This window comes from Coffea arabica, chromosome 11c (assembly GCF_036785885.1).
Source record: "Coffea arabica cultivar ET-39 chromosome 11c, Coffea Arabica ET-39 HiFi, whole genome shotgun sequence".
In the NCBI taxonomy this organism is placed as follows: domain Eukaryota; kingdom Viridiplantae; phylum Streptophyta; class Magnoliopsida; order Gentianales; family Rubiaceae; genus Coffea; species Coffea arabica.
In genome coordinates, this window is record NC_092330.1 from 43,160,105 (window position 1) to 43,184,875 (window position 24,771).

The following is a 24,771-nucleotide window of genomic DNA, read 5'->3' on the forward strand; positions in this document are numbered from 1 at the left end:
TTCTATTAAGTGTAATTAGAAATTTAGTATAAATGTATTAGTAAATTTAGTATAACTAATTAATAAATTCTATTAGTAGACATGTATAATTATTCATATAATTGATAATATCAATTATATTACATAAACTAATATACATTATATAATACATCTAACTAATAATATCATTATCATAAGTTTATAACTAATTAACTTACATATAATATATAGTCATATATATATATATTTTTATATATACATTTTTTTTTTGTTTTGCGGGTGGCGGGGCGGGGGATGGGGCGGGGGTATACTCCCCCGCCCCCCGCCCCGTTTCTAAGCGGGGGGAAAAAATTCCCCCCCGCCCCCGCCCCACCCCCCGCCCCAACCCCCGCCCCGTGAGCCCCCCGCGGGGCGGGTGCCCGCGGGCACCCGCCCCCATTGCCATCCCTATTCCTCCTCAGCCAAGATGCTGGCTAAGGGAGAATCCTAAGTAGTCTATGAAAACAAAAATACTTTTCTATCCCTATGGGAACATTGTAGGGTATTGAAGGACGTAGAAGGAGCTCATTGGCGATTCACCAACTCTTTTTGCAGGTGATTTCAACTTTTCGTGGCCATGACAATAACAGACAGGACCCTGGGATTTCAGCTTTTGAACCCTAGTTTTGGTTGTAAAATACTAAAACCATGCTCGTGGGGTTCGTCTAAAAGGCAATATAGATAGGTCCGTGGAGTTAAAAGCTTCAAAAGTTGGAATGATTCTGAGTTTGCTGATGCAGCTTAGATTTTATGCTGAATGCGAGACAGCAACACTCTCAATTTCCCGGACAACCCCCAAGTGTCCCCATTTCCAGCGCCAAAATTTGGCTAACATGCCACAAAAGCAAAGAATGCGGATTCCTATATATTTTTTTCAACAAGACAAATTTTAGTTTTCTTTCTAAGGATGCAATATGCTTAGTTCTATTTATTTTCGCACAATATATAGACAGTTAAGTAAAACTACGCCACACCTATTGCTGATGGTCTGAAGAAGATTGCATTATTGATCGTCAAAAGCAAGAGAAGACAGAGATATTTTTGAGATGGGTTTAGGAGATTGCTGTAACACAAGCATCAAAATGCCCAAACTTTTCTAGCTATTTTGCACAGTCTTGCATTTACTTGATAAAAGTCATCACGTAGCTTTGGTTTGGTCAATTTTTAAGGCAAATAAACAAGGGAGAATTGAAAAGCTGCCTTTGGCAACTCGCATTTTTCTCGTTGGATGCTTTGTTTGCATCAAAAGAAGCTGAAAGGAGGAAATTGAAAGGAAGGGGGCTCCCTCGAGGGAGCGTGGTTGCAGTTTTTGTTCTTTATTGCTTTCTCATAGTGCCTGGACCTCCATTTCAAAGAGTGGAGACAAAAGAGTCACCTATCTAATGATCAACCAACCTATATCCGCCTCACTAATTAGAGTCTTTTATGCTCTACAATGCATCTTGTCATAGTCAGAAAAGGAAATCACAAACCCTTTTCTGCCAGATTATTTTTTGAAAGTAGGCAGCTTTGATCGAGAATATGACATAATTTTCTATATCTTTGCTTGTTCATGGGGGCTAAGCAGACCGATAATGATTGGTTAAATCCAAGGAAAATGATAAAGCTAGTATTACCAGTTCTTCAGTTGGACCTATGGAAAGAATTGAAAGATGATGCGCTGTTCAGCCGAAAGCTAATATGAACAGTGGCATCACGCAAATTCAATGAACATTTTCTAGGCTTGCCTAATTGTGGCCGGAAATAGTGACATTGCTACGTAGTTAATCAGGATTCCTCAAATTGAGTTTGAAAATTTGTCGTGTAAATCCACCGCATTCCCATCTAGAGTCACATTTTCCTTTCCCTTCAAGCAATATCACTACAACAAGTTAACGAGGATCCTCTGAGAAAAAAGGGAGTCAAACTCTGAAATCTTGATGGTAGGACTCGTTAACTTGGTTATGATAATGTTGGTGAAGTCTCGTAGGTCACAATATGTCGCAAAACATGCTGCAATTTACCATCGCTACACATCCCGAAAAAAAAAGAAGACTCCTTGCCTTCCTCTTTTGATTAAGAAAACAAAAAAGTAAAAAAATTTTTTTTTTTAAAAAAATCAAGATAAGAAAGAAAGGTCTAAAAATGGCTGAAAGGCCTTTACAGAAATCCATTTTAGTGCAAGCCACATCAAAATCCCACCATAAAGCAAGAAAGAAAAGTTTGATGGAGAAATTGTTGGAACTTAATTAACTTGCAATGTCGTGGTCTAGCATATATACTATTCCAGCTATAGCAATTAGACAAAGTTTAAAGAAGAATGTGGAAGAAGGATTATCAGTTTGCATGATTGAAACTCGTGTTAAAGAGTATGACCAAATACTTTTACAACGTGATTTTATCACTTGTCCTTAGTCTATAACAAAGCAAGACGGAAAGAGGATTATTTGTCAAAATTTATTTGCTTACATCATCGTTACAATTTTCAACACACCTTTTTATCTTTCCAATTACCTTTTTATCTCACACACATCACATCATAAAAAGTGTTACAGTAAAAATATCTCAAATAATTTACAATCCAAACACAAAGTGCTACGGTATTAGCGCGTGATTAATATTACTAGTACTACACGAATGCCTCCCTAATTGCTTTTTGCAGTGGCCAATGTTGATTAGGACTAGAAAAAACCTAACCTTTTCACATTACTTTACGAGCAAATTATCCAGGAACATAATCCTCTTCTTGTTCCCTTAGATTTTAATTGTTCTCTCAACTTTCTTGATTCATACACGTACTGATTGTCTGGGCTCCTGTTTTGCTTTTCAATGCACGCAACTAATTTTCTTATTCACGAAAGATGTGTAAATGTGTACTTGGTCGCGCTGGAAATTCAAAAAATGGCGACATCTTGCATTTTCTAAGAAGCGTCCCAACTTCAAGGGAAATCATGCAGTTCTATATATTATTGAGACTGCAAATCCTGAGCCTAAAAGATTAAATTACCTTGTGCACTTTATCTGAAGCACGAAGTTTCGCGCTTGTTATTTAGCACCTTAGGAACTTGTCTTCTTCGATGTCAACAGCAACATTTCGCAGGAAATGTGGGCTAGCAATAGCGCCTCTTCTCACTGTTTTATACTATTTGATAACATTAGAAGGATTGTCTGAGGTATTCAATTAGGATTTGCCTAACATGTAAGACTGGAATCTAATGGTTGTGGAACTTAATCATTAATTTGCACATTGGAGACTATACTTAATGCCAATGCACAACTTTTACAATAAGAATGTAACATGACCATCGGTTTTTTTTCTTTTCTTTTTTTTTTTTTTTCTCTCCCTCCTCCAGTCTTAAGGGTCTTAGATTAGTGGTGGAGACGTTGATCAACTATGGTATGCCCCTATGGGAATATAAATTACACCTTCAAACTTGCAACACTATATATAATTGTGAAGTGATTTAGCACCTCTCCCGACTTAGTTAAGCCTTTTAAACTCTGTGGGCTGGTCTGATTCTCGTGCAGTCTCAAGGCACCCTTCCTATCGAGAAATCCTAAAATAACCAAGTCTCTTCCTTCTTCGTGTTGTTGTGACATGCTTGCGAAAACAAATTCGAATCTACATTGGGAGTAACACTTGAGTGTGTTTGGATAGGGGATTATTTGAAATAATTACTGCAATATTTTTGATGATATAATGTATGCGAGATTAAAAGATTATTAAAAAGATAAAAAGAACTAATTAAAAATTATAATTATGATGCAAGCAAAATAATATTTGGATGAAAAAATTTTATATACCGGATGTGAAACCTTTTCTTGCATAAGACTTAGTGGCAGCTCCTCACCATAGTTTTGTAGTGACTTAGCTTTGGGCTTCGGCCTCCGTTTGACCCAAAAGAAATAAATTTCTTGTCTTTGGTTTTGCTGCCTTTTATTTTATTTGAGGTCTATGAGTTGTAATTAATTCAACATTTCTCCACTCTATCTCCTGTAAAATTCGACATACCTTTCCCACTTTTTGTTGTTGTTGTTGATTTTGCATTGCTGGGTTGTCCAACCAAAGAGAAAGACGAGAAAAGTTTGAAACCTCACTTATTTGAAAAAAAAAAAAAAAAAAAAAATCCCGTAGGAGAACACATGTTGGACCCCTTTTCCTTCTTGTGAGGTTTTAAAAAGTCTGCCTTGAATTGCAATAGCAACACGTTAGCCCAATTTTTCTAGCAAGCCCAACAAAACCAAATGACCCATTCTGGGTGGACTTCCGATTTGTTTGTTCCAAGACCCAAAAGGACAGGGCTTCAGGTTTCACGGCATAGTCCTCTCCGAGCCTCCTTATCCTACGCAGCCCCGGCAATCACCCGCCAATTCCACCACCTGAAACGATGGCTCAAACAACCACCATTTTATCCCCAACCGCCACACCCAAGCCAATTCCCGCCAAACACACAGTCCGGAGCAACCTTATCCTGCGCACCCTCTGCACTATCCCACGCACTCATCCCCTTCTATTTTGTGCAAATGCCATCTCAGCAACGCCTTTGCGAGCAAACCCACCTCAGAAATACATCTACCCTGACCCCAACCCAGAATTTGCTAGAGCTGCAAGTCCCATCTTTTATTTTTTGTTTTGTTTTTCCTGGTTGAAACATGAAATTTTGACAACTCCTATGTCTCTTCTGTTTTTCTTAAATCAAAAGTTTTACTTTACGCGTGCTTAAAAAATTGAAACTTTTAACTCAACATATATTTGGTCTAAATTTTGACATGTTTGTGGGAAATTAGGAGACGAAAAAGTTCAGAGAGGAGCTGGTGAAGAAGCTATCAAAAGAAAAGGAGACTTATGGGGATGAGCTTGATGCTGTGGTAAATGTCTGCACAGATGTAAGTAGCTTTTCTAGAAGATCCTTTCTTGTTTTTATTTTTTTTATTTTTTATGATAGTTTAATTTCTGTTGATTGAATTTTTGAAAAGTATTTGACACTTCATTGCACAATTCAATGAAAAATACTATCAAATAACATAAGGATCAAAGACCGCTGTGTAGTTAAAAAAATATAGCATGGAATTGCCTTCTAGAATAAGAAAATAAAATGAGATAAACGTCAATCATGATACGGTCCTGGAGAGATTTGATTGGATCAATTGGAGAGTAGAATTGATTGTGCAGTAATTGAATGAGAAGTTTTATCTTTTTCACTCAGACCAACTATGTGACATTTAAAGGATATACTGGCAAATTGAACGAACACGAGACTTTTGGCTCAACAGCTTGAATAAAACTTGCGTTATCACGTTGATGTCTTTTGATAGTAAGTAACATATACCATACTTCCTTTTTTTTTCCCGTAACGATAGCATTAATATAATCTATTCTAATAGGGGGCTAATCGACGGAAAACCCAAGTTTTGGAGATGACCAACAGCCCAAGAGGCTGTTAGCACGCACATATACCATACCAAAGATATGTAAATAGAAAAACATGTTTTGCCTTTCCTTCTTCATGGATATAAGTTGCTACTCTTTATCGTAAAGCATTTTTCCCTCAACTTCAGTGTTGATGCCAATGTGAAGCTTTTGTCTTTTGGTTCTCACGTTTGGTTAGCGTTCTCAATCTAAGGGTGCTAGAGAGGGAACTGATTTAGTAGTTGGAGTTAATTAATTAGGACATAACTCAATAGACGCAATCTTCTTGTCAGAAAACGCAGCCTTACCTTCATGAAATTTGAAGGCTGATGATGGTTTGATACCTCTGCAATCTGCATCATGTATCGGTATAGCTACCATTTATTCTTTCATTACTCTTTTAGCTGTAGATCTGAAGTACATTAATTTTGAGCTGCTACTTCCTTCTTCATGTACTTAAACTGAGAGTATTTTCCTCTTTGATTTTTTTTTTCCCCACTCGCAAGCGGGACATACTAAATTTTTGAGAAATTGTGGCCTTGAATCATTGTAATTAGTAGTCATTACTTCTTGTACCTCATTAAGTTTCGATGATAAGACAAGAGCCAGCCGACATCAATGGAGCTACGGAGGCAGCAGTCCCCTGTTTTTCATTCGTTCCATCATATCATGATACTTGACCTGGTTAATTAATTGCACAAAACCCATGACGAAACACAGTCTACAAAACCCGTTACCGACCGACGGTGGAAGGGACATATGACGAAATCTTTCAATCAGGCCTTCTCTTACTTAATTACTCAAGGAATGACAACAATTAAGGAATGCATTGAGAATTGCTTTGGCTTCACAATGGATAAGAAGAAAACTTGCAAGAACTCCCAGCTTTTGAATGGAGTGGTACTACTGACTTGGCATTTTATTCTACGCATAGATGGTATCTGATCTTTCATTGCTTATTACTATGTTTCGAGGGGAATGCTACCGCTATCACGGTCGGCTTCAAAAGGTGGTGCCGTAGGGTCTCGCTGGGGCCATAATAATATATGATGGAAGCTTTCCCTTGTAGCACTAGCGCTGTCATACAGACGTGCAAATCACTACCTGCATAAATCTTTTAACTTTTCTGGGAAAAGAGACAACTGGGGAATCTGAAATTCAGTAGTATTTTTGGATTTCAGTTCCTGTGAGTGCATTTTTTTTTTTTTTTTTTGTATCATTTTAATGGATTGCGTAGTGTGAGGAAAGGCAAGGGCTGCTTTTTGGTTTCATCCTTCCCCTTCCCGGGAGAGTAGCCATATTTCATCATGTTTGTCTTCTTATCCTTTGCGCTCTGCGATATTGGAAGCTGCTGCTTGTCCTCTTCTTGCACAGACTTATCTTCGAAGAATATTCAATCAATAGGAGATATAGGAACGCGTTCAGAAAAAAAATTCTCAAGATAAAACAAGAGAAAAGTTGGTGGCGCAGTTGTTTCTTTGTTTCTCTGGGATATTCGAAGGTTTATGGAAGAACCAAATGCGACGGTCCAAAGATGAGTGAGGCCAAGCGTGACCGCCATTTCGAGCAATTTGACATGGGTTCATACTGTTCAATAAATGAATGCAATTGAAGAGATTTGCAGAATTTTGATGAACTTTTCTGGCGAAGTAATTGCTTGCAGAACCATTAAATTACTCCCTATTATGAACTTGAAACATCTTTTCCTTGGGGATCTGTCTTGTTTTGACCTAGATATCGTTGATTGAATCTTAGAAGAAATATCTGATCTTAAAACCAGACAAACCGCAGTTCTAACCTTTTTCCAGTTGGATTTGACAATTTCTGCCAGCAATTGTCTAGTAGTAAAGCTAAGCCCTTGATTACCAAGTGTTGAATGGCTTAAGAATAATGGTTCCAACTTCCAAGCGACTCCTTTTAAACCTGTTTCTTTATCACATCAGATATTTAGCGAATTTCTGTACTCGGAGTACGGAGGACCTGGAACATTGTTGGTGGAGCCTTTCACTGATATGATGGTGGCACTGAAGGAGAAGAAACTTCCCGGAGCGCCTTTAGCTGCACGAACATCCTTGTTATGGGCTCAAAATTTTCTTGACCGCGACTGGGAAATTTGGAACTCTACACCAGAGAAATGATAGTCTTTTTGTGGTGTACCAACTACCAATATTTCCATCCGTTGTTTCCTTTTCGATCAACCGAGAGAACTAAGTAGAGAAGTAATTTGCAGGTTCATTATGATATAGCATTTGTCATCGAACAGTGTCAGTTCTCATTGCTCTCCTATCTATTATACATGGATATGATTACTGAGCATCTACGGCTGAAAGAGTGAAACGGTGTACGGATATTGGAATTCACTTTAGTTCATTCCGCTTGAACTGTATTCCGTCGCTATGAACAGAAGACACCTCAGCTTGCAGCCTCGGAAATGCTCTGCAAAGAGGGCCGCCATGATTTAGACCTGCCAATGTTTGTTGATCCTGCCCGCTGCCATTGCTTTTCATGTCTTGTCACCTGAAACGGTTAATCGTCAATGAGATCAACAATACTGGGTAGGACAGGTTAATCATCATGAGATGCTCGTATTGACCCTTCTAGCTTAATCCTGGGTTGGACTTTTGCTCATCATGTGCTTTTGTTTGTCAGAAATTGATATCTTTAATTTACAGAAATCCATGAAAAGGCCAAATCAGAGAATCAGATATCCATGAAAGCTGCCCGGTCATTTTTTTAAAACACTACTATAATCTCCAGCTGTTCCAGTTTTATTATGACTAAGAAAGCGTATAAAAATTTGGGAAGATGTCCTAACTTCTGCATAAATGTATAATATATTAGAACGAAATTGCAGTTGCTAAGTTCGAGTTGCAGCTGATTGGCCGAAATAGTTTACCTGACGGTTGTTGTTGTCCAGTTCAGACTTCCCTGTTTCTGCCCCGCCGCTTGAACCCTGCATTTCTGGTTGTGCTTCCAACTTGACAATGGATTCTGCCTGGTTCTTCTTCATCTTTGCATGCTTCTTTGCTCTCAATACTTTCATAACCTCTGAAACACCAAGAAGCAACTCGAACTTCAATTCAGGAATCACACATTAATGACCTCTTCCCTCGAATAACAGCAACTTGGTTGGGGTATATATTTTTCCAAGAAACGAGAAAAAGTTGTGGAAACTGAAATCAACATTATGATGTAAAGATTACTACGTCAAATCACACGGGCTCAATCTTTATCGCCCTTATGACATACCATTCCCCCCCAAAAAAAAAAATAATAATAAGGGGACAAGAAGAGTTGGTAGCAGAGTAAAACATGAACGATACCTTGAGTTGTGACCAGTCTGTAAGCTCTGCCAAGAACTAGAGTTTCGCTAGGCCTCAGAAGCTTTACCCGAGTGAACCGAACCGTTTTATCGTCTGAATTCTCCCCACCACCAGTCATAGGCAGCGGAATTATGAGAGAAACATAATGACCAGGATTCATCTTCATGACTTCACTAGCAGTCACAGGCCAATACATCCTGTCTATCCTTCCACTTGGATGTTGTATTACCAGTGCTGCAGCATCCACGGCCTGACAATTTCCCATCTATGTGTATGCACTTTTATCTATCCTTGTCTCTCTAGAAATTTAATCAAGAAACAAGAAGTCTAGAGTAGAACAAGAAGAACACGAAAGATTGGTAGCTAGATAAGGGAGGAAGAAGGAAGGAAGGAAGGAGATGGAACCAAATAAGCAAAGAGTCTCTTTCTAAGCAGTACCCACCAAAGCAGGGCCACTCCAGCAGTCCACCTCCTTCGTACTCCCCACAGCACAGGACAATGGTAAAATAGGTCTCACTCAATTACCAAAGCCGTCCCTTCCCAGCCAACTCAGCCATCCATGCTAGTTGCTACTGGTACTCCTACAAATTGTTTTTCTTTTTCTTTATTTAAAAATTCAAAAATTTAAATAAAATTAAAAGACTGGGATTATTATAGACTGAAACTCAAATGCTATTATTCTGGAACCTATAATGGTAGTAATAATGGGTGTTATGATGGGCATATATGATTAGTTAAGGCAGTATATATATATATATATATATATATATATATATATTTTTTTTTTTTGGAGTAAAATGCATGCTAATTTGATTATGTCCCTGAGTCATGGGGCCGGCAACGTTCCTCATATGCTGCTGAGGTTGCCACGTGGTTCGGCGTCAAAGGTCATGATCTTGGACATGCATGCTCGGCGGTGTCGACGGGGTCAAGATTTGGATTTCTGCCGATAAATTCATTTTTTTTTTTTCGAATTCTTTTACCCTTCAAATTCAAATTCGTCATAAAGAATCCTCAGGTCAACTCATTGTGCCTCTAGCCCTGTGCTTAACTGTACTACTACTAATCAAGGCGTGCGGCTGAGATTCCAGCAGAGTTTATCTTAGCTATCATACAGTAGTAATTGTTTGGCTGTGCTCATTATTGTAGCCTTGAACTATATGTTATACTATGACTTATTCTGTTTCAATTAATGTGATTGGCGAAGCTCAATAAATTCAGCAGAGTGTGATATTATGGGATTGGGTTTGTCTGAATTTAGTTTTCTTGAAGTCTTCTTTATACTTAAAACTTTGGGCCTTGCTTGGATTGCGATTTTTCGTCAGAAAATTACGTCGTTTTCCGTAATCACATTTCCCTATTACCTTTTTCCCTCACATACATCAAATCGCTACAGTAATTTTTTCATGAAAAATCATGAAAAATGCAATCCAAACACAACCTTGGATTTCTGGATACTTTAGTTGTTTTGATGCCTTGTCTATACGTAAAAATTTGGATTTATGATTTCTATTGACTTGCATTTTCCTTCTACTCTCTTTGTTCATTTTTTTTTATCCTTCTGAGTCCGTTAGTTGGAACTTGAAAAATGAAAGAGAAATTTTTTTTTTCTCTCATGAATATTACATAAACATTTAAATTAAAAGTTCTCACTTCTGATCTAAAGAAAGTTAACGTTCTTTGTTTCTGAATGCCAATCAATTACTTCCTGTCTCGTCTGGTAGATTTAATTTTCTTCTTCAATCAAAAAAAGATTAATAAATTTCCGAATTCCCAAACACGACTTTGGAAGAAGGCTGGAAAGATAGTAATTAATTATTTGGGTTCTCGGACACCCCCTTGTTTGACTTCTCCTTGGTCCTTAGTTCGTGGTTGTTGTTGTGTTAAGAAGAGAGCATTAGAATGACTTCTCCTTGGGAAAAAAAAAAAAAAAAAAAAAAAGAGTCACTTTCACACAGTTGTCTGGGCAAATAAAAAAGAATGTTCTTGTTGCTATAACCTCCTAATAAATAAGGCAGTGGTAGGTGTGTAACATTGCATTAACTCTTTACCTTTGTCCCCTGCTGTTTTCCCATTTATTAACCTCTAATTAAAAATAACAAAAATTTCAATTCAAACAATACATGAAACAGGTTGAATTATCTCTCACATGGAAGTTCACTCTAAATTTTCAATGGCTTATTTTGTCGATGCTAAATCGCTCAATACCATTTTTCTTGGTTTAAACAGAAAATTTAAACATTAGAATCCTGGCTTCAAATATTGTAACCGACCATGATTCCAATGAGAGAGAATATGAGTGAGAGGTTCCAGATACGAGACCTCCTCTGCTTATGCTTTTTTTTTTTTTTTAATTTAAAAAAAAAAAGAGAAGAAAAAGCGGCCATGATCTAATCTTGATTTGCAGGCCAAGAATAACAGTGTAGTAGTATCTATGAAATTGTCAACAACAAAATTGTATCTTAATACGATAGCTTTCTGTTATTGTCGAAGCTCCATCGTCCGCATACTGTTGTCAGCAAAAAAGAACGGATTTTGCGTCATTGTTACCGTTCTAATATCATCTTTGCCATGTGGGTTGCATTACATATATTCAGTCTTTCATCCATGGGAGCTCCGGAGGGTGAATATTTAGTTACGTACAACTCCCATTTCATGATGAATACAACATAGCGGATGGATAATCATCACCCCCCGCAGCCGCTGCTGCATCAGAAAGTTATACTTTAAAATAAAATTTTGGCAAACTTCAAAGCTTCTTGATTGTTTAAAAATTTATACTTTATTCACTTGGCAACCCTTTAGGATAGAGAGATTAAAAACCTGGCTTTGAAAGAAATCTGATTCTTCAAAAGTAGTTACGAGAATCCACAAGACAGCAAAGAGATAAGAACTTGACCCTGAAGCAGCGCCAAGAAATTCATTTACTACACACTTCTTATCTTAGAATGATGAGTATCTTGTTGAACTTTGAGCACAGACAAAGAATATTTAGTAAATGGAGGCGGGGAAAAAAAGAGAACGCAATCTTAGTAAAGATCTTTGACTCTCCTGTAAATCTGGTTCAATTAATTAAATAAAACCACTTGTATGAATCTGAAAGCAAAGTTTGAAGATCTTCTCGAGTACTTATTATTAATCCAGCCTAGTTTAAAATCGAGATGAGTAAACATCTGTTGGTTTAATGTCAGATTATGTAAGCCACGTGAGATGTTGGGGATCTTCAGCTTGTAAACAATAAATGATGAATGGACAATTTTTTTTGTTCAAACATGACCACTACTACTGTAGTAGGGGACTACAACCAATGGCTCCTAACCTGTTATCTCGCCAGGGAATCCCTTCTATTATTAAATGGTACTCGATCAATTTAGGTGATCAACGAACCGTAGTAACCTTACAGATATATATATATGTACCGTGTACGGCTGTAATATTTTTTTCGATAAGAAACTAGTTAAAAAATGTGTTTATAATGCAAACAAATAAAATTTCCTACTAATAAAACAGATACTATATGCGACATGACTTGTTGCATATGACTGCCTATATTTTCTACTGATATGAACAGCATTTATTGAGTAAAATTGAAGTCATGGGAATTCAAACTCTCAACCATTTAAGATAACGGGGCGCTGTTGTCAGTGGGGTTAAGACCTTTTGTTTGTGGAGGATGTATATTCATGACTTTAAAGTTGCTTTCTCCACATTCGTCCCCTGTTATAGCAATCCAAAAAGTATTGATTTAGATTTATTTAACTTCAAGAATAATTAAGGATTGAAGGATTAAAATATTCTCGTGCTCAAGATAGTGATGGCAGGACGAAAGGAGATTAGAACAAAAAACATTGAAGCTCATGTTATCTGCCGTCGATATGCCTTGGATGAGGATTCAAAAAGGCAAACTACTATTTTGACACCAAAAAAAAAAAAGAAAGGCAAACTACTGGCATGTTTTTTCCTATGCAGTCCTGTCATGATAATGTGGACACCTATTTTTTTGAGTCAACAGTCAGGATTTTGTAGCTACATCAAAGAACACTGGAGCTAACGTGAAACACCTCTTTGTTGTTCGACAATATATTTTTCTCAACTAATCAACGCGAAATTGTGGACTACTTCTTCCTAGGTGGTGTCTCGTTCCCAATCAATCACAGCGTTATTTTTTTTTTTAGTTTGAATGATTTTGACTCTGCTCAGCATCATCATCACCGCGAGCCAAGAAATGTTTCGAGATCGTAGATGATCGATCGATTACGAGAAGAGTATTTATAGACTACTCATTAAAACAATCCTCAAATCAGCAATAATAAGAATCGAATATATGAACACAGTTTATTGCCTTCAAACCGGAATTCGACCTGACCAAGTGTTGACCAATTATTATAATTTATATAACGTAGAAGATGAGCAACTGTTAAAGGTGCTATAATTGGTTATTCAAAAAAGAATACAGTACTATTGCTAATCCCGTACAGTTACTTGAGCTTTTCTTGGAGCTATTTTGGAGTGGAGGCCAGAAGAGTGAGATTATCGGTCGGTCATGGGTGAAAGAGCAATAGATTTGAGGAAGCATCTCTTCCTTTTTCTTTCTTCTTTTTTTTTTTTTTTCTCCAATCCCCTTCTCCCGTGAAGACTTTTACGCTCTAGTCTAGACCACTGTATGTGCATTTGATGTTAGGGGAAAGAAGCCACAAAAAATTTGTCACAATATGTGACGGTTTTCGGTGGCCATCTTTGATGGAGTTTCTACTCACATCACATCGAGTCCCTTCCCCCTCCCCCTCCTCCTAAATTAGGCTAGATTAGATTATAGAAATCCTATCGTCGTGACAAAAAAAAAGAAGAAGAAGAAGAAGAAAGGCTAGGAAAAGGTCTATGGTAATATCAGCACATGCTAATAAAATATTTGCATCCCTTATTTTTTTTTTAAGAGCTCCTTCCAAGACTTGATAATCTATCTCCCCAAGTGAATTTTTTTTTTTTTTTTTTTTTTTTACCTTCACTTTATTTAATTTGTACTACGTAATGTAATTAGTAAGCAGAGTCATCCGTAGATTTGGTTTCATACTGTTATAACAGTAACCGAATTGCTGGTATTATGTCCAAGGCTGTTCTTATAGAAATATTTGTTCAAGGCTTCGCTAATATAAAATGGCAAAGGGTTCACTTAAATATTACGAAAAAGGGGGAAAAAAAAAGGCACGCACACACACACACACATATAGAGAAGGACAAAGAGGTCCATGTGATTCGCTTTTCATGTGATGCATAGAAGAGAACAATTGCACGGTAGGGTGACCGTGTCGTCGGTAGACCATAGCATAGACCCGACTAAATATTCAATTTAATATGATAAATATATAACTCGAGCAAGAAGAAAGCGTCCACGACGCAGCACCCATAACCATGAGTGCTTTCACGGTTTAATCCACAACCTATAGAGATGTAAGAGTATATACTTACTCTGGAGAGTAAGGCTGCTGGTAGAGGTGGTTTTGGGACCATCTCGTTCTGTAAAACTGCACTTTCGTCGCCTCTAATGATGTTGGTTTTATGCTTGCGTTCGATGTTCCTAAAGAAATCTATTCATTAAATTCTCATCATTGCTAAGATTTTGGTCAAAAGTACCATGCGCCGGTCTAGACTAAATTCTTTCAATTATTGGCTCAAGGTTAGTTAAGTGAGGCCATTCAATGCCATTTGGTCACACTGAAAGATTTCCTTTTTTTTTTATTTTTTTCAAATTGTAATCATCTATACCTATACCTACTTCTACTCTAACCTATTCTAGGGGGATTTTTTTATCAATTGTATCATCTACACCTACTTCTATTTTTACTTTAATCTATTATAGGGGTGACTCTGTTGACAGGAAATCGACGGAGATTGAACTATCAGCAGATCATACGGGTGCATTACGCATCTACATGGACCTAAGAGAAGCCACATTAAGTGGTAATTTTGATAGAAGACATGTGGTGGCCAACTAATCTAGAGGTAGTTGGGAAACATTTCTTGGAACGCAGCCAAAATATGGTGCTAAAGCAGAATGCACAAGTGCCAACCTTAGGCATATTCTCCAATTATGGTCATTTGATCAACCACAATCTCCCCAGTTGCGTAATCGGCTTTGTTCTGTTTCTTGTACTCTTTTGGAGGCTTCCCTTTATCTTGTTCCAAGCTCTTAGAGCAGCATAGCTAATACATACAAACACGTGCCTGATCTTCAGAACATACAACAATTTTCTTCATTGTCTAGATAAAGGGTATACGGATGAAATACTTTTTTGTTTAGCGTACCTTTATATATAATTTTTTGTTCCATTGGTTTAAAAGTCAGGCGAGAATTAAGCCGGCCGCTTTCCATTACTAGCATCGATTAGTCGACATGCGAGCGATTAGCTCAAGAAGAAACTCAAAATATTCGATGATGCCCATGTCATCAAGGATACTCTCTACATATATGCAGATAAAGAATCAAGCAGCTAGGGAAAGAATCTTTCATTTTTAATTAATTGAGTCATTGACTTGGGCTCATACCCCGACAAATTCCAAGGCCTAAAACTGCAAAAAGCCATGCGCTAACGGTAGTGGTGGCAAAATGGACGGGATGGACGAGATTTACTTGGATTTGAGATGGAATCGAGTCATATGGGTTTGGGCTAAACCTTACACATATGTGTTTTGGGACTAACTTGGGTGGGATCACTTTGGAATGAGTTTAGATTGATCCCGTCCAATACCCAAATCTATTTTCTACATTTTTTTTTCTTTAATTTGCTTTTTATTTTTTATATAATTTTAATATTTTTGATTTATTAAATTTCTTTTAGTTTTATTAAATAAACATGCAAGTGCTTTATACTCAAGATTTCCACCAAAAATTGGATTAACAAATAAAGGAAAAGATAGATATACAATCATATTCCAACATATATCAAGATGGCCAAGGTACTTAGGGTGTTGAATATTTATTCTCATTATTGTCCAAGAATGACAGGTCTAAACTGACTGAAATGTTGAAATTCTTGTGGATAATGACTAGGAAGACTACTATATTATATTCGCTGGTATGACTATAAAAATTGTTAAAGATAATTTTTGAATCTAAGACTCCGTTTGGATTGGCTATTTTTTCAAAAAATAAGTTTTTGAAATATAATGTTACAGTAATATACAATAACTCAAAAAACATCCCATCCATATTAGTATATCAAATATTTCAAAAAAATTTTATAGTAAAAATTTTTCATATACACTGCTACAATAAAATATTTCAAAAACAGCTGATCCAAACGGAGCCCTTGCTATTTGAGCCCAATGGGTACCCAAGTGTTTCCCATCTATTAGTGGGTACAATTGGGATTTGTCCCATTTTAAACCCAATATCAAATTTCAGTACCCATCCCGCCCAAAGTTCTCATGGGTATGAGTAACCCATTGGGACTTGGGACAAATTGCCACCTCTAGCTAATGGACAGCATTAAACGGTAATGATTTTCATTCGGCGAAGTAGTATAATATTCTATTAATCGAGACCAGGTGTGCTTATTATCCCTTCCCTTTCGATTTTGGGCAAGCAGAAGCACATTTCAGCCGGGGATTCTAGTAGCGGGAAGGTTATAAAAAAGTAATAGTATTAGTTCAGAGTGAGTGTCGAATAAAATTTCAAAACTGCAGGCTGCTTTCAACTTTCAAGAGGGCTAAGCGGACGACATTTTTGACTAATTCTTTTCATACCATTTTCCTGCCTTGTACTGACTAACTGGAGAAAAAAACAAATAGAACCGAGGAAAACGCATTTCATCACTTTGTCAAGTTCTGCGAGATCAAATTAGTCAGTTAGTACCACCATCTAAAACTGATTAGTATGTTTTTGCCTTCTTATTTTAGTGCTGAAAGATGGATAAACTTTCTAATCTTTGTGTAATTGTAGTGATGGATGGATGCTCGGTCAAGCCAGCTATAAGTGCCGCCCTTTAAACACACTGAAATGACCACGAGCGACAACATTTCCTCACTTTTTCATGTTGATTTGCATAGTTGTCCACTAAAGCAGGAGAAAAAAGGGTTGAAATAACGTTCTTCCACAATCGCAGTAACATCAAGAGCAAAATCTATTTTGTTTTAGAGCGAAAAAACATCAACAAATCAGTCCAATAAAAGCGCGAGGAAGAACACCTTTTGGGAAAGCTTTGTCGAGCTTAATGCACTAAGAGACGTCATCCTCCTACACATTTGACATTTGAACAGTGGTGTTGTCTGGTAAATTTACGCCAAAGGAAAAGGAGAAAGAGTGCATGAATGATGAAACAAAGTTGTGCGCTTTTTCATTTCATGATTACGATCACTCGTGTGCATGCAAGGTACGTAAAAAAGATCAAAATTGAAACTCATATCATCTCATCTTAGTGAGTGAATGGAAGAATTATTGGTACTTTTTTTTTTTAATTAATAATATGGAAGATGTTCATGATGTGGACGAATAGGAGATTGGCACATGATCAAGTGTGAGTTAGGCCAGCCAGCTCGCAAGGTGTTTGATTAGGATGATATCACATCAAGAGCTTTGGGTGCCTCAAATTTTGAAGACACTATAATGGAATAATTCCAAATCCAATTTGCAGTAACAGAAGCGTGTAGGTGATAGGTCATTCCCCTTTCAATCCTTTTTTTTCATTCTAGTCTGGAATTGCCTTTACTAACCGGACCACATCACCTCTGTATTCGCATGCATACGCTTGTTGCCTTGCCTTGAGAGATACAGTACCATTTCTTTCGAGGTTCCACTGTTAGCTTTCTTTCCTTTCTCTTTTTTTTTTTTTTCAAGGAGTGAATAGTAATTGGCTTTGGTTTTGAAGGGCTGCCATGCAGAATACGGTCGCTGGGACTTGGTGTTGAGCCCAGATGGTTCCAAACCTTTTGGAATACCAAACGTAAGGTAAGTTTTACGAAAGCACAGCGTGCATGCATGATTTCTCCCGGGCACTAATACGTTACTCCCCCCACATTTTGAGGTGGCAAAGTACTCCCTCCGTCCCATTTTGATAGTTCTGATTTTTTTTTTCCACACAATTTTAAAAAAATCAGTTAATTTTGTTGGAACAATCAATTTAGGTAGCCATTTTCCTAAAATACCCTCACATTAATTAGAATACAACTTTACGAGAACTTGAATTAATGGTAAAAAAAGAATAAATTCTCATTAAATAGGGTAGGCTTACATTGAATAAGGGTATTTTAAGAAAATTAAAATACAACTACATTTTTCAATTGAAAAGTGAACTGCAATTTGAAACAGACAAAAAAGGAAAACAAGACTATCAAAATGGGACGGAGGGAATAATTGTGAATATATGTGTAGGAAGCAGGAACCATAGAAAGGCGAAAGCGAAATTTGTGGTCAGAAACTTTAATTATGGATCTAGCCTAGTGGGCTTGAGGACAGTGGAATTTTGAGCCCATTAATGGGCACTCTTTGATCTGGCCCAGATTGAGAGAGTTCCTCTCTTTCTCTCTTTTTTTTTTTTTAAGAAAAAAAAAAAAGAAAATCTTATCTTGTATACAAATTCCACCATTAGGCAAAAGAGAAAGAAAGAAAGAAATGGTTAATTTAATAAAAAGACAACTCCCAAGTCACGACTCACAATTCACAACCAAAATTAACAAAGTTACGTCACATAAATGCAGAATCCGTCGCTTCGCTACCACAACTTTGGAGTTGTTAAAATGTACGCATATAGGAGAAGAATGTCTAGGCCTATTATGTATGATTCATACTGATGTGATTGCAGGATAAAAAAAAACAAAAGCGAGATGTTAAAAAAAAAGGGCCATCATAACTCATAACTGGGCGAGAGATTTCTCTTTAGAATGATTACAATCTCTCTAGAATGATTACACTGAGGGGAAGAACTTGTTGAGGTTGCAAGGTAGAGAGTAGAACTCTTCGCTCCTGGTGTCAGATTTGTATGAGCGGAATCTATCCCACCATGGCAACCCCCTGTCCCTGCTTGTTGCACTACCTTTCTTATGCAGCGTGACGTCCAGCAGCAACGCCAACAGCCCAGCCACGAATGCCTCAGACGAGAAAGGCACGTTAATCATGTCGTTGAACTGACCACCACAAGGAATCGAACGAGTTTTTGATGCCAATATTCTACCAAAATGAAATGCAGAAATTTGATGTATGGTACTTACCCATCTCGCCCTCGTATGAACAGGACCCATGCCATTCACGGCTGTGTACTCGTTGAAGTATTGCGGCACGGATAAGCCCATAAAGACTGAGAACCCCAATATGAATTTTGTTCTGAAGCTGTTCAAGTTGCAGAACTGCAGATAACTGAGTCCTGCTGAGCCTGTTCGCATCATCATCGATGTCAAAAAAAAGATTAGTTAAGCACAACTTGAAAATATATGGTGGCTTTGAGATTATACAGGTAGGTTTGCAGACGAACTTACCAACATAGGCAAAGAAGAGGCAATATAGAGCTGCAACAATGGGGGCTGGAATTGAAGCAAATATAGCTCCAAATTTCCCTGTGAATAACCGCCGAGGCATCAGATGCAGCGCATTTTGCAATTGCACTTCAACCAAGAAAGAAGAGAAGTTTGTTGGATAATCTACCTAGTATTGAAAAGAATATCATAAAACCAGCAGATATTTGCACTACTCTTCGGCTCCCCACGCGTGTCACTGCCAGCAGACCCGCATTTTCACTGTTTCAGAGGGAAAAAAAAAAAGGAGGAACATTTTCCGCTGATTAGGAGTCGGGCTATGAATTGCAGGACGTGATGGAATGAAAGCTTCGCTAAATGATTAATAAGAATCTTACACAGAAACTGATGACCCATTTCCTGTTCCAAACATTCCCGATAACAATATTCCGATTCCCTTCATTGAATACAGACACAACCACTAGATTATTAGACCAGTAAGAATCAGACAAAAATGCTTTTTAGCTTTTGAAAACCTCCTATTACGCATGAACTAAGCTAAAATTGAGTTGTTCAGCCTTGTTTTCAACTCTGTCTGATAACCACCACTTTTATCAGCCGGAGAAGGGCTCAACAGGGAGAGTTAGAGAAGACTCGAGATCATGGTTCAAAGACTCGGCCGAGAAAGAAACTAGATGTACTAGCAAAAGAGATAGAAAGCATCTACTCGAATTACCTGCCAGCCAACACCGCGGCTAAGGACTGATGGTGGAACAGGAGTTGCACTAGCATACCTCGCTACAGCCATGAAAGTACCTGTGGACTGGTATATAAAATCAGACATCAACCACGAGTTTATAAAATTTTAGCATCAGTATAAGTTGCTTAAAATTTTATGCCAATCGGAAATTGCAATCAATCAACTACAAAAAAAAAAAGAATGCTAGTCCTGAGCTAATGGTAATGGCAATGTTTAAACTCACTTCAACAAGAGCAACAAAAGAAGCCGCCATCATTGCAAATGCTTCTCCAGCATCGAATGTGGGAGGTCCCCATTGAAATGGGTATGGAAGTCTAATCCTGCAGTAAGTTACAGAAAGCTCTCAAGATAGATAGAGAAGTAAAATGGCAATTCACCTTCAGTTTGTGCAAAACTCTTAACAGAAAGCATTCGTTGCTCATGATATGTAACTACACGTTTGTGCGCTTGATGTCTTGCAAATGAAAGCGGCAGTTTATGTTTGAATAATATTAGTTACTAAAAATACTGCGCTCTAAAGATTTCTATTAGAGGTAAACCTCAGTGGTCTCTACCTTCATATACATTATCTACATTCAGCCTTACCAAGGAGCAGCACCAACAATTCCTGCACGATCTGTTCTGCAGGTTAACTGAGTCTTTTGTGGAGTGTTCTTGTAAGCTCCTCCCACCGTGAGAAGGTGGGCATAAATCCACACAATCACCACCGAGAAGAGAACAGCAAACCGGTCAAAGACATGTCTTCCTCCCTTCGTCAGGTGGGGCATGTACTGCAAAACGATCAGAAACTTGGGTTAAAGGCTGGAATATATTCAAACACTGGAGACTAATATGTACAAGACGTCCAAAGAAAAAGCTTTTCTTGTCATTTATGCTCACCTGTGAAAAGATAACCAGAAGGATAAGTTGTGGCAATCCAATTTCAACACATTTTGCAAGCTGCACGTATAGCACAACAGTTAATGATCACATCCGGAAAGCTTAACAGCACATACAACTGGAGTATTAGGGAAAAGCAAATTGACTTGAAATTTTCTTGGAAGTAAAGAACAATTAGATTTTTTTTTTTTTTTTTGGGTGGTAGGAAAGAACAATTAGATGCTTACTAGAGGAAAACCAAATTCATACAATCCAAATCCAGATAAAGCCACCAATGGAATTGCGGAAAGTGGGCTCATGAACCTGGCATCGTAAGCACATGCGCAAGTCAGTCCGACAGACGTTTAGAGGAGTCACAAAACAATCCACAATAAACATCCTATCACCAGACATCAAATCCAGTTCCAGAATTTACTACTGCAAAAACATATAAAGAGGGAAACAAAAAAGAAAAAGCTCTGCATATCCTTGTTGCTGAATTTTTACTATAGTAAAATATAACCTACCTTGTGACGTTGCGCCAAAGGCCACTAAAACCAATTATAATCTGGAGAGTTGATGCTACAATCATGGCTCCCTGAATTCCCCTCATGATTTTCTGAAATCTCTGCATAAGCAACAACAGAAGGTAATGATCGAATGAACACCTATCAATAGAAGACAAAAGTATGAGGAGTCTCAATAGCGCACCTCCTGAGGCTCTGGAATACTGCTATATCGCCCTGCCAAGACGATTGAAAGTGTTGTGGGTACAAATGTATAAGAGCCCCCAATTACAGCAGGTAATCGTGTCCCGAAAAAAGTCTGAGTCAATGTATTCAACCCAGCAACAAACAGCAGCGTCTGAATCATCTTTGCTTTCTCTTCCTGACCAGGGTAATTATAAATACGCATTTTTTAGATTTAGAAGCAACATGAAGTGAAAGTATAAGAAAGCATTTGTGCCCATGTCAGAGAATTTACATTTCCTCCTCCCATTTGGGGAACCAAAGTGGTGGGGATAAGAACAGTTGTCCCAAGCATGACAAGGTAGTGCTGGAACCCAAGTATAATGGCCTCAGCTGCAGTCAAAAGATCCATGCACATTAGTTACAATCACATCATCTTCACCAAAAATGCAGGTTAACAGCCTATAAGTCTACCCGACATACACGCACAGAAATAAAAAATAAAGAATTAGAAGAAGATGAACAGAAGAGAGCAAGCACAGAAAATAATTAAAAGAAGAAGGCAAGGAATGCGAAATTTACAGAAAGTTCAAGGAGTAGCGTAATGCCGACCCAGAGAATGAGCGAAAAAGCCAAAGAATCACATTCCAAGCAGATGGACTAAATGCCAAACAATCATTAGTCCTTGAAAACACATTTCACAAAAATTGAACCCAAACGGAGGAGAAACGGGCTAGAGAAAAGAAACTAAGGTGCAAAGAGATAATTTTCCGCAGTAATCACCACGGACAAAAATTCCGAGGAGACATATCTGCATGCAAATGCTCCAAGAAAGAGTTTTCGAAAGGTGCCGGAGAAAAACTCATACATCCCATCAAACAGATTCTGGAAAAAAGTGCTATACAAAAACATAAGCAAGCACTCCTAGAAGAAGTCCCCAAGAGAAGATTAGGGAGACTCACGCCAGGGTGGAGGGCTAGTAATGCAGTAAGATACATTTGGCAATTGATCTTTCACTGGATGAGGCTGCAGCTCATCTTGCTTTGGTGGGGGCGCAGCAGCTCCTCCACCTCCTGCCATTACTCTGCTGCTTCTTGATCGTTTCTCTTTACAACAATATAAGTAAAGGATTTTACTTCCCAATACACTAACAAGTAACAAATCTCCACAAAATCCCAAATCCCAAATCCTCTAGAAAGTCTGACCAAATCCCAAGCTATTATTATACCCCAAAACCAGAACTCCAATCCCCAAAAGACTACTCTTACAAGCTAAAAGTCCACTAAAGCAAGAGGGGGGAAAAAACAAAAAGACTTCTTTCTTTTTTTTTGGAATAAGCAGTTATATTATGAGAAATGAGAGTGATCAATGGCCATGGGGTAATGGGCCACAATACAACAAACAAAGGGCTTAAACGCTCTAGTTGTAGGAACCAAGAAACATACTTCTCTCATTCCACTAAAGCGAATGTGAAAGAAAGAAAAGAAGACAGAGAAGGAGAAAAGAACAAAAGAAAGCAAAAGAAGCAAAGAAATCCCTCAAGTAAGAATGAACCAAAATGCTTCTCTTCAACACTTCCCAAAAAAAAAAAAAAAAAGAAGAATCTATCTTTCTCTTACTACTCTCAAATTTTAAATCCGTTACAGGGATTTGAAAGTTGGAACTTAAAGTCAGTCTTAAGGCGTTTCTTCCTTCCTTTTTCTTTTCACACGGAAAAGATAAAGTTATAAAAGCATCCAATTCAGCCTTCTCAACTTTATTACCAATCCTCATTAGTACTTCTACCCCAGTAGCTAGCTAGCTAGCAACAATGTATGCATGCATGCATGCTTGAATGTGTGTGTGTGCGCATCTGAAATCTTGGTCAGCAAATTGCATTTAAGAGTGTGAATTTTGCCAGCCATTTTCTTAATCATATGCACTTAGTCCATTTTCTTGGTTTTCACTTTTCATGTTTGTTTGCAAATCTTGTCTTCAGTCAAATGAAGAAATAAAAAGGGGCAGAGTTTCAAGGTTTGATTAGTCTTTTTCTTCTGCAGAATGGAGAGATGTCAAAATGTGCATACAAACACCAAATCTGTCTGCTTTGTTGTTTTATTTCTTTTTGCTGTTTAGTTTTTGTTACTAGCCATTTGCATGCATGACATTTTGTACTCTGGGCTGTGCCTTGCATGCATTGACATGTCTATTGTAGAGTACAAGCCAATACAATCTTATACACTAATTCCAATATTGTGATTTGATTACTTCATTTTTCAATTACTGAACACAAATTGCATCTAAGTTTTAGAATCATGCTGTTGGCTGGTTGAAGTTAAACAGCAACTTTTTTTTTTTCGCTAATTTTGAAGTGGTTTTGGTTGTGAGGATTCTGCAATGTATGTCATGCAACATAACTATGCTACAAATAACTATGCTACAAAAATAGAAAAGAGAAAAACTAGAACATAATATGATAGTACAATCTCCATATAGTACAACATATACTTTTTATAGCATGTTCTTGGACCAAGACTTGCAGTAGCTACAAAAGGTTTTGCTCGTCAAGCTGGCATCAGTTCAACAGGCAGCTTTTCCTACTTTTACATAGGAAAAACTTACTCGGATTATTCTTTCCGTGTTTTCCACTGCCAATCTCTTCCTTTTACCAGATAAAGATGAGAGTTTATTGTTTATGACTTGTCACAGAAAAGTAAAGGAGAAAAAAAAAATAAGAGTTTGACGTTAATAATCTTTGGATAGCCCATTTTAATGAAAATAACATGTTTGTAACTTTCGAAGCTATTTCGTGGAAAACAACAATAATGAAGTTTCAAGAAAATTGCGTCGATTGTTTCAACTTCCGTTGACCCTTTGTCCTAGCGCCATGAATGTTGTAATTCTCGTTGTGCCTTATGAATATATATAACTCATAGTTAGACGGTAGAGATAATGAGAAACTGCTTTATTTTCGGCCGAAGTCTCATAGATGTGATTACTTAGGCAGACCATATATTCTGCTGCATGCTCCTGACAAATAGATTCCTACAGGACACAGTCTCCTCATCATCATACTATGAAGAGAGAGGCAGCTTATCGACGAATATTGGTCGAATCATTAAAGCAAGACCTCCATCATTTGTCAAAATAATGCAATAAGATTAATGAGGAATACAATTCCAGGATTCGGTGCTCTGCCCACTTAGCCACTTGAGATGGTTGTCACAGGGGAGGAAGTGAAAACAAAAAAAAAACAACAATCCGATCAATCAGAACCATATATATATTGAAAGCAATGATCTGACGAACCAG

At 37.6% G+C, this 24,771-nt stretch overlaps 3 protein-coding genes across 4 annotated transcripts; 1 reads left to right on the forward strand and 2 right to left on the reverse strand.

The window, feature by feature from the left end:
• Nucleotides 1-4,144: 4,144 nt before the first annotated feature.
• LOC113717202 (protein PLASTID REDOX INSENSITIVE 2, chloroplastic) lies at nt 4,145-7,684 on the forward strand. 2 transcript variants are annotated; one of them, XM_072070599.1, is made up of 3 exons: nt 4,249-4,604; nt 4,786-4,884; nt 7,351-7,684. In XM_072070599.1, exons 1-3 carry the CDS (start codon nt 4,386-4,388, stop codon nt 7,543-7,545), a joined length of 513 nt encoding a protein of 170 aa, XP_071926700.1. In that variant the 5' UTR covers nt 4,249-4,385; the 3' UTR covers nt 7,546-7,684. The 2 variants fall into 2 exon arrangements, 1 of the variants encoding a protein (XP_071926700.1); XR_011823003.1 differs by lacking the exon at nt 7,351-7,684 and adding an exon at nt 5,383-5,938 and having other exon boundaries at nt 4,145-4,884.
• On the reverse strand, nt 7,620-9,440 carry LOC113717201 (uncharacterized). The gene is made up of 3 exons (XM_027241901.2): nt 8,731-9,440; nt 8,304-8,455; nt 7,620-7,924 (listed from the first exon to the last, which is right to left on the reverse strand). Exons 1-3 carry the CDS (start codon nt 8,993-8,995, stop codon nt 7,820-7,822), a joined length of 522 nt encoding a protein of 173 aa, XP_027097702.1. The 5' UTR covers nt 8,996-9,440; the 3' UTR covers nt 7,620-7,819.
• A 9,112-nt stretch (nt 9,441-18,552) lies between these two features.
• Nucleotides 18,553-22,960, reverse strand: LOC113716867 (nucleobase-ascorbate transporter 7). The gene is made up of 14 exons (XM_027241398.2): nt 22,443-22,960; nt 21,776-21,873; nt 21,503-21,679; nt 21,319-21,419; nt 21,040-21,115; nt 20,813-20,872; nt 20,519-20,703; nt 20,157-20,253; nt 19,910-19,996; nt 19,572-19,630; nt 19,364-19,455; nt 19,198-19,275; nt 18,934-19,094; nt 18,553-18,849 (listed from the first exon to the last, which is right to left on the reverse strand). Exons 1-14 carry the CDS (start codon nt 22,558-22,560, stop codon nt 18,631-18,633), a joined length of 1,608 nt encoding a protein of 535 aa, XP_027097199.1. The 5' UTR covers nt 22,561-22,960; the 3' UTR covers nt 18,553-18,630.
• Between the last annotated feature and the right edge of the window lie 1,811 nt (nt 22,961-24,771).

Coding starts and splice junctions, on each gene's coding strand:
- LOC113717202 (XM_072070599.1), top strand. CDS start 4,386: ATGGCTCAAACAACCACCATTTTATCCCCAACCGCCACACCCAAGCCA. Junction 4,605..4,785: donor ACCCAGAATTTGCTAGAGCT/GCAAGTCCCATC, acceptor GTGGGAAATTAG/GAGACGAAAAAGTTCAGAGA. Junction 4,885..7,350: donor TGGTAAATGTCTGCACAGAT/GTAAGTAGCTTT, acceptor TTATCACATCAG/ATATTTAGCGAATTTCTGTA.
- LOC113717201 (XM_027241901.2), bottom strand. CDS start 8,995: ATGGGAAATTGTCAGGCCGTGGATGCTGCAGCACTGGTAATACAACAT. Junction 8,456..8,730: donor CAGACTGGTCACAACTCAAG/GTATCGTTCATG, acceptor TTGGTGTTTCAG/AGGTTATGAAAGTATTGAGA. Junction 7,925..8,303: donor TGGACAACAACAACCGTCAG/GTAAACTATTTC, acceptor TAACCGTTTCAG/GTGACAAGACATGAAAAGCA.
- LOC113716867 (XM_027241398.2), bottom strand. CDS start 22,560: ATGGCAGGAGGTGGAGGAGCTGCTGCGCCCCCACCAAAGCAAGATGAG. Junction 21,116..21,318: donor CTTTGGCGCAACGTCACAAG/GTAGGTTATATT, acceptor TTACGATGCCAG/GTTCATGAGCCCACTTTCCG. Junction 19,276..19,363: donor GATATTCTTTTCAATACTAG/GTAGATTATCCA, acceptor GGTTATTCACAG/GGAAATTTGGAGCTATATTT.